General features: G+C 38.1%; 1 protein-coding gene across 2 annotated transcripts in view; it reads left to right on the top strand.

The window, feature by feature from the left end:
- Positions 1-12,386, top strand: part of NSMAF (neutral sphingomyelinase activation associated factor) — a 75,559-nt gene that overhangs the window by 57,710 nt on the left and 5,463 nt on the right. Inside the window, exons 15-26 of one of the 2 annotated variants that reach the window (XR_010345527.1) lie at positions 513-603; positions 701-764; positions 1,838-1,889; positions 1,983-2,103; positions 2,497-2,628; positions 3,615-3,657; positions 3,973-4,136; positions 5,548-5,656; positions 6,947-7,005; positions 10,577-10,644; positions 11,430-11,497; positions 11,944-12,050. Coding sequence is in view for 1 of the 2 variants with exons in the window: in XM_012463736.2 (XP_012319159.2) it covers positions 513-603; positions 701-764; positions 1,838-1,889; positions 1,983-2,103; positions 2,497-2,628; positions 3,615-3,657; positions 3,973-4,136; positions 5,548-5,656; positions 6,947-7,005; positions 10,577-10,644; positions 11,430-11,497; positions 11,927-12,050 (1,095 nt within the window). In the remaining variant the exon portion in view is untranslated. Of the gene's footprint in view, positions 1-512; positions 604-700; positions 765-1,837; positions 1,890-1,982; positions 2,104-2,496; positions 2,629-3,614; positions 3,658-3,972; positions 4,137-5,547; positions 5,657-6,946; positions 7,006-10,576; positions 10,645-11,429; positions 11,498-11,926; positions 12,051-12,386 lie in introns of both variants that reach the window. The other variant, XM_012463736.2, reaches the window with a different exon arrangement.

Genomic DNA, 12,386 nt, shown 5'->3' with positions numbered 1-12,386 from the left:
TTCTTGGTTTCTAAGCAACACCAGGAGTCACAGCCTGTATTTTTATGGAAGGAAACTCGTTTCTCCAAGGCTTACGGGAATTACACCGGGAGTGACTCCGGGACTCTAGAGTGTTTTTCTTGCTTTTCTCCTGACCATGAATTTAGCTGCTCACCATTTACATTCCTTGTCTACGGTTTTGGAAGGAGGAGGGCGACCTGTTTACAGGTTCACTTAATTATTTTCATGAAGGTATTCTTTGGTAAATCACATAAGAGACACATAAACTCAGTTCTATTTAATCTAATGCCAACATTTTGTTACCATTAAGCCAAGGAAACCAAAATACTTGTCTCAGGAATGCTGTTTAGTCACAGATTTTCATTCTTTTTTATCTTTTCCTTTTCTTATCTAAGAGAGAAAGTAAGGAATATGGTGTATCCATGTTATGATTTCTTTTAGGCTTTTACTGCTTGTCAGTTATTATTTCATAATGAACACTTAGCACTATTTTTGTTTTTTCTGTATTCTAGACACGCTACCAGGAAATGCCCGAGCCAAAGTTCATGTATGGGAGTCACTATTCTTCCCCGGGTTATGTGCTTTTTTATCTTGTGAGGATTGGTAAGATTCTTTATCATTACCCCCGATTAAAGTTTATTTCACAATATTCTTCAATGATTCTGTGGTTTGACTTACCTCTGACTTTTTTTCCCTCTAGCACCAGAGCATATGCTGTGCCTGCAGAATGGAAGATTTGATAATGCAGATAGAATGTTCAACAGGTTTGATACAAATGTTGCTTATCGTTTTTTGTTTTTTGTTTTTTTTTCTTATAACTTAAGATAGGGTTTCACCATGTTGACCAGGCTGGTCTTGAACTCCTAACCTCAGGTGATCCACCCACCTCGGCCTCCCAAAGTGCTGAGATAACAGGCGTGAGCCACCACGCCCAGCCTGCTTATCGTTTTTAACACTTTCTGATTGTATATGTACAACATACTTGTTTCAAAGCAGTAGATACAATGAAAAATTTAAAGAAATGTAAAAAATCACTAATTGTAATATCTATTCCTCTTGGGCTTTTTCTAGACATGTATGTGTGTGTAAATATGAGAACATATTTTAAGTACAGCATTTTGTCCTGCCTTTTATAGCCTAATATTAAATATTAAAGTTTTCCCCGTATTATTAGATATTCTTCAAAACAGTGATTCTTTTTTAAAATTATTTTATCACATTCTAACATACGCCATAATTTATTTCAGCTTCTTTTCTCTATTGGGCGTTTAGATTGTTTCCGACACTTTATTATTCTTAATAAATTTGCTGTGAATTGAATGCAGCTCCCTGGGTGTATTTAAATGACTTTACTTTTTTTTAATTATAAAAGTAATATTCTCTTACCAAAAAAATCAGAAAATATAAAGAAGGAAATAAGTTTACTTGGTATCCCACCACACCGAGATAATAATTGTTAATTTTTTGGTCTGTCCTTCCCATCTCTTTTGAACTCTACACATATCTAATAATAATTCCTTTTGCAATGAGCCATTCAGATAGTTGTGCTAATCTTTCAGTGTGTAGGCACCCGCCTCCATTTGGCCCTTGGATGAGGCAGTGGCTATAGGGTGGTCTGGACATGGACTCCATGCTCACTCCCACCGTGTGACCCTAGAGAAGTTACATAAACTCTCTGGGTCCCAGTGTTCCTTTCTGTTAAAGTGGGACACTCAGAGAGATGGTGAGAACTATGAGTGAATGACAGACAGTGTAGAACAACCCCCAAGTGCATAGGAAATACTGCTATTGCTATTTCCATAGCTGAAAAGATGGTGAATTGTTTTTTCATATGTAGTATTGCAGAGACTTGGAAAAACTGTCTGGATGGCGCAACAGATTTTAAAGAGGTAAGCAGTTAATAAAGCTAATAATTAGCTGGACTTGCATTTCTAACTGCTTTAAAACATGTTCTTTTTTTTTTTTTTCTCTGAAACTTTCAGTTAATTCCAGAATTCTATGGTGATGATGTGAGCTTTCTAGTCAATAGTCTGAAGTTGGATTTGGGAAAGAGACAAGGGGGACAGATGGTTGACGATGTGGAACTTCCCCCTTGGGCCTCAAGTGAGTCCCCCTTGGAGGTGTTGTATTATAGACACTCATTACTAAGTAGTGCAATTTCAGTATCAGTAATTATTTTATTGCTTAGCTTTTTAAAAATCACAATATAATTCTCTATCTAAATGAGGCAATATGAGTCCTATTCCATATCACAAGTATTCTGTGTGTCTGTGATATAAAAACATTCATATGTATTTGAGAGACCTTCATGTGAAAATTATTCCTGCCACTTTTTTCCCCAAAACACTTACATTTCATATGATAGAAAATAAGTCTCATTAAGAAATATGAACCTCTTGCCAGTTCTAGAAGCTTTATCTACTTGTGGATAGTCAAAAGAAATGGGAGGAAAAAAATGAAGACTCCATGAATTTTTGATTGAGTCTAATCTAATAGGTCCCGAGGACTTTCTCCAGAAGAGCAAAGATGCGTTGGAAAGCAATTATGTGTCTGAACACCTTCACGAGTGGATTGATCTAATATTTGGCTACAAACAAAAAGGGAGTGATGCAGTTGGGGCCCATAATGGTATGTGATATTCATTGAAATTTTATTTAGCATTGGGTGAATATTTAGCATTGTTCATTTGCATGGGAAAATGAAAGCAAACAACGCAACAACAACAAAAAAGAGGCCAAAGCAATTAGGCTTATTTCTTCAGCGGAAGCCTGTTCTGTCAGAGCACAGTGCCCACTGACTCCGTGACCCTGGATTAGATGCTGAGTGACTGATGAGGAGGGAGGACATTTGCCCAAATAAGACCCACCTCATCATGGCCCCAAGAAGTCTTTTTAGTAAAGTCTTTTAATTTTAGCATATACTCTCCATCCCATTCAGTAATTTCAATAAAACTCGACTACAGTATAATAGAACAGTGGCCTCAATTCCTATGAAAGACCCAGAGTTTCATTTTTTATTTATTTATTTTTTGATTCAAAGTCTTGCTTTGTCACCCAGGCTGGAGTGCAATGGTGCAGTCTTGGCCTGCTGCAACCTCTGGCTCCTGGGTTCAAGTAATCCTCCTGCCTCAGCCTCCCAAGTAGCTGCCAGAGTTTTTAAAATTTAACAGAAAGAAAACAGCAGCAATATACCTTCTCTTTAGTTTCAGTGCTTATTTTCTTCCATGTTTCTCATGTGTGTTTTCTTTTTTAAATAAATGAATTCACATATAATCCACATCTCTCATGGTCATAACAAAGAGCTGTAGCTGGAAATTCAAACCTAATTTTTTATATGGAAATTCAGTCATTAATTCTCTAAGTCATGCTTCCTCTCAGGAGAAAATAATGCTGACTGAGATGACAGGTCCTCTACCTGACAATGAGATTTTTGTTCATCTGAAAGTAATATTCAAGTTGGTATTTACTGAAGTTGGATATTAGTCTGTTTTATAAAGTGAATAGTAATTTCTTTGAACATGAGTTTTAAGTTGTGGCCTTGTTTAAGTTCTGAACAAGGTGTGTATTATATTGAAATAGTACATCTTTCAATAGTGTTTTGTATGTCTTTTTCAGTATTTCATCCGCTGACCTATGAAGGAGGTGTAGACTTGAACAGGTACTTATATGTCAGTAAGGAGTTTCTACTTGTTCTAAGTTATGTAAGTTATGTCTTTATCTAAATTATTAAGATAGTTATTTGAATATTAAGGTATGGAAATTTTAAAATGAATTCTGTCTTGCTTTCATTGTTGTGTTACTGAGCATCAGAAAATACTCTAAAGGTCTAAGGCGAGGTTTAGACAACCCTGGCACATAGTTGCTCTCATTATTTGAGGGTTATCCCTCCTATTGATCAGTATTATTTGAAATGCGTGCTTCCAGGGAGCTCGAACCTAGTGCTTCAATACATTATTTGTGTTCTGTCCCAAAGCATCCAGGATCCTGATGAGAAGGTAGCCATGCTTACGCAAATCTTGGAATTTGGTCAGACACCAAAACAGCTATTTGTGACACCACATCCTCGAAGAATCACCCCAAAGTTTAAAAGTTTGTCCCAGACCTCCAGTTATAATGCTTCTACGGCAGATTCCCCAGGTAAATTTTGTAAAGAGAATAAACGTGAGCACCTTTTGTTTCTCTTCCGTGATTAGCTGTTTCTGAAGATTGTGAAGAGGAGATAAGACATGAACTGTTGTGCTACTTAGAGATGATCGTGTTCTCCTGCCTTATTGCAGTTCTCCCGAAAACAAATACCTGTTTTTGCTGATGTTGTTTGTTTTCAGCTATAGACTGTAAGGGAAATCAAATCACTTTTATTTTCTGAATATAAGTGAAACTTGGACATACACGTTTTGATGTGGTTCTCTTTCTCTTCTGTGGTTTTCAAGCTGGTGTTTGATCCTTGGCTATTTACCTTTTCATGCTTACAGTCCTGGCCGTCCAGTCTTCTTCCCAGTCACTGTCAGCCCTGCTGTCTCTGAGAAGTGACTTTCTCTGGCCCCAATTATGCTCTTCCATACCCATATACAGATCTTGAATTCAAAGTGCTCTCTTTTCTTCATTGGATTTCACTTTCTTATTTAACATTTGACAAACGTTTACAGGGTATCTCTGTTCTGTGCTGGGCATGTGGTTGGCGCTAAAATAAACTTGACCCAGTTCTCGCATCTAATATTTGGAAAGGTGGTAAAGAATACTCACCTTTTTCCAGTTACCCATGTTTTACCTTTTACATAAGACAACTTCAAACCTACGAGCTTCCAGAAGAAGGCTGACAGTCTGTGGAGCCTTGAGAGCAAAATCACTTTTTATCTCCAATCCTCCTCTGTTCCAAGCACATCCAGACTTATTAGGCATACACAGCTGAGCAGTCTCTCAAGCATGGAGAAATAGCTTCCTGGAGTTACGTGACGCAGGGGTAGCTTCTTTAAGAGGGAGTGCTCTGGAGGGTTAAGTCATAAAGATCACAGGATTATCTTGTGATGCCTTTCCAAACTGTGCTCTGCTTAGTCACCAGGCCATAACCACTGTCATGTGATTGCTATAAGAGGTTAATTGTTTCTGCCCTTCTTAAAGCAGAAGTAAAAGGATAACTTCTGCCAGAAGCTCCTGCAGTAATTGATTTCATCTCTGATTTCCCCACCTCAAACCAAAACAAAACTGCAGCGTTCTTAGGCAACTGTCAGGTTTTTGAAAGAATGTTGACAAGGAAATGATGACTCAGTCTTGTATTTCCTGAAGTTCATAAGTTAGCGGTCAAGTGAAAACTTTGCAAACACTGATAAAAGGATAAAAAGACTCCAGTATTATTCAAAGATACTTTTTATCTTTCTCTATACAATTTTTTCCTTGACTAACATGGAACCATCTAACAGGTACATTTCAAAGCAGTTATATTGTGATAGGGTGTTTCATTTCTTAGTTGCTTGATTTTAATAGAAAATATTGTGAATCTGATGCTGTTGTCTGTTAGTAACTTAGTCGACTTAGCAAAAATTTAATGTAGTCTCTCCAGGTGAAGAGTCTTTTGAAGACTTGACTGAAGAAAGCAAAACATTGGCCTGGAATAACATCACCAAACTGCAGTTACACGAGCAATATAAAATCCACAAAGAGTAAGCATATCTCTGCTTCTTCTCAGCAGCTGGTAGACCTCGCAAAAGTTAGGATTTTGGCATGAGATTGAACTGTTTTGAGTCAGAGGGAATATTCCCTTTCAATGTTGTCTTGATTTTTTAAAAGTCTCGCCAAAATGTTTATAGTGATCTCCACCTGAGGTGGATGTAGTCAGGGAAAGTTTGGCACAAAATGATTTGTGGTGGCTACCTTGCTGTCATTTCTGCAGTCTGTGGTTTCACAGTACAAGATGTGGTCTGCAGAGAGCAGCCAGTTTTGTGCCTCTCAAATTGGAGTACACAGCTCCTTGAATCTTTGATGAGAGAAGTGTGATACATACTCCACAAGTGTTGAATTTATACATAATGTAGGAGAAAAGGCACCTTAAAAAACTTAGCTCTCTCATAGAGAGAGAAAGAGAGAGAGAGAGAACATTGCAAAGTTTACATGAATATTAAAAAAATAACTATAACAATAACTATACTTCTAAGAAATTGGGCTTGCTGTTGGACCCAGAGGCGGTATGTGTGTTCTCTGCCCTCTGTCATTAAGGATTGTCATTAAGGGCTTGAGAAGCACTGACCTAGCCTGTTCATCCTGCTACAGAGAGGAAACCCAGGCCCAGACACTAGGCCCCCGCGCCGTTCCATGACCACAGACAGCCCCTCTGGCATATTGGTCATGGGGAGAACTGGGCCCGATGCTCTGCATTAGATGGATGGCTTCACATCACAGTCCGGCCTCCTGAAGAGAAACAAGGAGTTCTGGCTGATTCATGATGACAATGGCTGTGGTTTCTCAACTCCTCTAAATGGCACATAAGAAGAGATCTTGTAATCCAAGGTAGTGAAGAACAGACGATCCTTTAAGAGGACAGGTTGGAACCAATTTTCTCATCATTGAACAGTCACTGAGTAAATGAGGTTCAGTAAGAGCAAGTGAAGAGACTGTGAAGAAGAGTTTGTCATTTTGGTGATGGTCAAATGAGGGGAATTAGAAGGAAAAGAGTTTTCCAATCGCCAGAAATTGTCAGGAGTACATGAAGCATTGCATATGGCACATAGCGAAGCAAAGAGTGGGGCTGTTTTCTAGCCACAGGTGTTGCCAGAACATTGGAAGGTGCCAAGCGGTGATTTGGTAATGGCGGGTTTATGCTGGGACAGATCCGGCAGACATGCTGTGAAGAAAAAAATTAAGGAAACTTGGTAAAATTAAATCAAGGACATGAAACAAAGAGGGTGTCCTAACACGTGATGAGTAGTAATTTGTTAAACTTTGTTTTTGAGCAGGGCAGTTACAGGAATCACAGTCTCTCGCAATGGATCCTCAGTCTTCACAACATCCCAAGGTCAGTGTTCCTCCCTGAGAGGTGGCTTAACCGGAATCCTAGAAAGTGAGTCTTTAGCTCGTGGTCAAGGACTGCATTTGCATGTGCTGCCTTCACAGAAAATCAACTTAGAGCAGTTTCTTTGTGGTGTATTACATAGAGTTTCATTGTAATTTGCCAAAAACAATAACAAACATCTTTCTGTTGCTGATAAGGTTTCCCAGAGTTGAGGGTGTAGGACAGAAACAGCCTCTTTTCCACACCCTTGCTTGGTCGGGCCCTTCCTGCCTGCCATGAGAGGGTGCCCTGTCCACTTGCTGGGGTTGGCCATGAGTAGCAAGTGCTGTGTCAGAAATTGGCGCGTGCCTGTCAGCACACAGAGATGCAGATTTGCTGTTACGGTTTTCAGTTTTGTCATTCAGTCTACACTTCAGGCTATTTGCTGTAGGATTTAGCTCAATATCAAATTCATATATTATTATTTAATATGCTTATACATTATCAAAATTATAAAAACCCTTGCAGTGTGTCATTGATATGACTTATAGCTATAAAGCAGAAAGCATCCCTTACTATATACACCATTGTCCTCTCCCTGGCAGTTTGCATTATGTATTATTGATTAAAGTATGTCTTGGCCTCATCATGTTGAGAACTGTGTTGGCGCTCTAGAAGATGCAGAGCTGAAGGGGTAGTGTCTTTGCTTCCTGCTTCCATGAGAAGACAATTCGTTCTGACAAAGTTTGTAACTTTTTAAAGTAAGGCTATTCGCTCTTTAGTCTTTATCATAGGAAATTTTATTTTTCATTCATTAAGACAACATGCTATCCAACTGAACACTTCTAGGAAAATCAGGATTACTACTCTCAGATTCTGTTATCATTGTTTATGATCTGTAGCATTTCATTCTTTTCTTTTTCAAATACTGTGTTGGATTGTATGTAAAAGAATTTTCCACAAAGAATAGAAGTGATTCAACACAGTAGACCAAAGTGAAGTTCACGTGCAGTTGCCAAACTGGGCCGCACCAGGGTCACCAAGGCGATTCTCTGATAGAAGGAAGCAACCTGTATTTTGCCAGGATTTCTACTTACAGAGTTTGCCAACATTCTAGCCTCAGACAAAATGCTTTATCTTTAAGCAAAACCCATGTTCTTAGTGTGATTTGTCTGGCATGGTTTGTTAAATCCTTCAGCCCATTGTACTTGTATGACCTTGTGAACCATGAATTTTATGAACGTTGTGGCTTCAAACCTCTGAGGCTTATTAAGTATTATGTCACTTCTCTGTGGATTTTCCCAATAAAGGAGAGAGAGGTTTTGTTCGTTTAGTTGGTTGGTTTTTTTTTGTTTATAAGACAGTCTTGCTCTGTCGCCCAGGCTGCAGTGCAATGGTCTGATCTCAGCTCACTGCAACCTCTGCCTCCCGGGTTCAAGCAATTCTCCCACCTCAGTCTCCCAAGCAGCTGGGATTACAGACACCCACCATCATGCCTGACTAGTTTTTGTGTTTTTGTAGAGATGAGGTTTCACCATGTTGGTCAGGTTGATCTTGAACTCCTGACCTCAGGTGATCCACCCATTTCAGCCTCCCAAAGTGCTAGGATTACAGGCATGAACCACTGCTCCCGGCTGCGAGAGTTTAAAAATAAAGTCAAAAGCTTTTGTTTTTTCTGTTATTTTCTTCTCACATTTAGATTTTCCTAATTCATAGTACTGATTTATGTGTATCCTGATGGTCACCCCAAAGTTTCATATCTTCCCCCCTAGTATACAGTGTGTTTAGGTGTGTGGGTATGCACAGAACCCGCCACTTACGAGCTTAGCTTTTACTGTAGTCTTTCACATGATCACCTCTAGTACAGGGGATCTGTGATTTCAAGAAAAACATCTTTTTTTTCTTTTATTATTTTCTTTTAAAATTTTTTTGGTTCCCTGAGAAATGAACCCAGGCTGCTGAAGTGAGAGCACCAAGTCCTGACCAGTAGACATCAAGGAGAGAAAAACATCTTTATACACCCGACTGGTTTATGTTTCTTTTTGCAGGATGCCCCAAATTAATCATCTTAAACAGATTTTGTGGTGAATGCTCAGAATTGCCTAAGAGAATCAAAAGCAAGGTTGGGAAGACTATCAGATCTAATTATACTGCTCAGGGAAAAGTTCAAATGATACTGTGTCCATTCTTCTGTTTTCGTTTTCAAATTAACGCTGAAGAGTGTCTTATTGAGGCTCATGTTTATAAATTGTCAGGAATTCTGTGTGTTGGGGTTGCAAAAGTTGGGTTGAGTTAGTAAGTTATCCCGTGCAGAAGAAATTATTTAAAGTTCATTCTGACATGTTTTATATGTTAGAAAATAGATTATTACATATCTCAAATATAGGATGTTTGAAGCACATCAGAGCCTTGTAATTTGTGACTCTTGGTTTTTAAGAAGTTGTTTTGAGGCTGGGCGCAACTGCTCACACCTGTAATCCCAGCATTTTGGGAAGCTGGCGGATGGATCACTTGAGGCCAGGAGTTCGAGACCAACCTGGCCAACATCGTGAAACCCAGTCTCTGCTAAAAATACAGAAATTAGCCAGGTGTGGTACGCACGCCATAAATTCCAGCTACTCGGGAGGCTGAGGCACAAGCATTGCTTGAATTCAGGAGGTGGAGTTTGCAGTGAGCAAAGATCACATCACTGCGCTCCAGCCTGTGCAGCAGAGCGACACTCACTCACACACACACACACACACACACACACAAAATTTAAGGTTTCTGTTACACAAGAAAATTAAATGCTTGGATTTTTAATTTCTACTTTATTATTATTTAGAAAGTCAGTGGTCCCCTTCTATAACTAATGTTCAGTGTAAGGGTATCACGCTGTAATTGGGCAGTTTGTTTAAAGTAAACATTGTCAAGATATTTTTGTCTTATTTAGTATTAAAATTACTATTTCTATATTGCTATTAAAATTGCTATTTCCTCCCTGTAACTTTCTGCATTTATCAGCTATGACATTTCTGCATATAGTCATACTGAAATGTCAAGAGTATACCGACCATGTCTGTGCTGGATTTTTAAATTGATTTCTTTGTCATGGAGTACAGGTCATAGAATCTTAATGTTGGATTTGGCCACACATCATCTAGTCATGTTTATATTTGGTTTTTCCACAAGATTATACTTTGGAGTATAAAGTATACTGTTGGCCACCAGAAACAAGGGCAGCTGTTCTTTGACATCTGTAATCATTAGGAAATCTTTTTTTTTTTTTAGAGATGGAGTCTTGCTCTGTCGCCCAAGCTGGAGTGCAGTGGCCTGATGTTGGCTCACTGGAAACTCTGTCTCCTGGGTTCTAACAATTCTCTTGCCTCAGCCCTCCCGAGTAGCTGGGATTACAGGCACATGCCGTCCCGCCAAGCTAATTGTTTTGTATTTTAGTAGCGACGGGGTTTTGCCGTGTTGCTTAGGCTGGTCTCGAACTCCTGAGCTCAAGCAATCCACCCACCTCAGCCTCCCAAAGTGCTAGGATTACAGGTGTGAGCCACTACCCCCGACCAGGAAATCTTTCTTATATGTGTACTTCTCATTATTAAATTAGATTCCACCTTGAAGATGTTTTCTAAAGAATCGAAAATGCTACAAAGAAGTATATCATTTTCAAATATGGTGAGTTCATTTTATTAGTATTATGACAGAAATCTGTGTAGTAGTTTGTTTCATACACACACATACAATGGTACTTTATTTCTCCCAAAACAATTGAGTTTATTCCTGTGTGGTAAATCCACCAAATATCTTAGATTACTTCTAATTTCAATCTAAATTTTTTTTCAGATTGCCACTTTCTCATACTGTTGTGATTTCATCTTTAGCTTAAAATACTTGTAGAGGTACCCAGTAGAATTCTACTTAATAAGGCTTTCCTTTTTTTAGCTTTCAGACTAAATGTTATGTGCTACTTTAATAATTTATGCATCTCTGAGTTGGTAGGATACTGAATATGACAAAACCAATTCTTCTGAAATAACACATTTTATTTTTAATATAAATCATGCAAAAGATCTAGGAATTCCCTAAGGAATTTTGGAAGGTTTTCTGACTCACATAAGTCTATAGTCCAGAGGGAGGCAGTATTTTCTTTCTTGAAAATCATCCCCAGCCTGCCCTCCCCTGGAGATTTACTCTAAAGTGTGAATGGGCTTCTTCCAGCCCAGGGGACCCCAGAGAGTCATCAGGCTAGGTTGTGATACCCTTGACACACTTGGACATTTCTTTCTGCATTTGGGAAGAAACCCTATGCCTAGAATTAGCCAGTTGAGAAAATCTGGGTAAATAGGAGAGCCACCATAAAGAGAATTTGAGGATTAATTTTTGGGAGAACTTATAGTTTTACTATGTTACAGACTTACTAATTATTATAGATTATTAATGTCAAATCATTTGTATTTCAGGCTTTATCATCATGTTTACTTTTACCAGGAGATGCCACTGTCATAAGTTCTTCATGGGATAATAATGTGTAGGTATCTGCACCCCGCTCTGTGATTCCACGTGCAGAATAGCTGCCTCTGTGGACGTGAGGTGTGAAAAGCCAGAAGCTTTCCCTGCTAGGATACTGCACTGTTTTCAAAGGGAACAAATACTAGAGATGAGGACAGTATGGTTGGATTTGAATACAATTACTTGGATCGAATAATTTCTCCCATTGGCATCTGTTTTTCTCTAAGTTTTAAATTGAGGTAAAAACACAGATGAGCCAGACATGGAAATTTCTAATTTTAAATTTAAATTTAGAATATTTTGTTTAGTAATTTGAGAATAAGCAATTTGTAATTCTAGCCAGCCTTAGTAAGTATAGAATTAAACAGCATAACGTTTCTTTAATATGTGTTTAAGAGTCTTAAAATTAAGCTAGAGTACTGTTTTAATACTTCTCATTATCTTTTAGCTATTTTTATTCCATAGCATTTGGAAGACGTCAGGACACATTAATGGGACATGATGATGCTGTCAGTAAGATCTGTTGGCATGACAACAGGCTATATTCTGCATCCTGGGACGCTACTGTGAAGGTTTATATATAATTAACATTTTTTAACTTGGTATGCTATATGGCATATATATAATTTTTAGCTTAAAATGTTTGTACATACAGATATTATAAGCCACTCAGCTACCTGTTAACATGTTCAGTCACTTCCGTCTTTTTCACAAAGTATGTGATACTTAAGGATATTGAATGTTATTGCCTGTGTTTAAAATATAGATATATAAAAATATATCTATATTTATGACATATTTATATATTTATTATATATGTAAAATGTTATATATTTATGTATTTTTTGTGTATATAATATATATATTTTAAACACACGCAATAACATTCAGTATCCTTACATATCACA

Source organism: Aotus nancymaae, unplaced genomic scaffold, assembly GCF_030222135.1.
Source record: "Aotus nancymaae isolate 86718 unplaced genomic scaffold, 86718_ANA_hifiasm-v0.15.2.pri h1tg000036l, whole genome shotgun sequence".
NCBI classification, from domain to species: Eukaryota; Metazoa; Chordata; class Mammalia; order Primates; family Aotidae; genus Aotus; species Aotus nancymaae.
The sequence above is the reverse complement of the archived record's forward strand: the minus strand, read 5'-3'. Positions and strand labels throughout refer to the sequence as shown.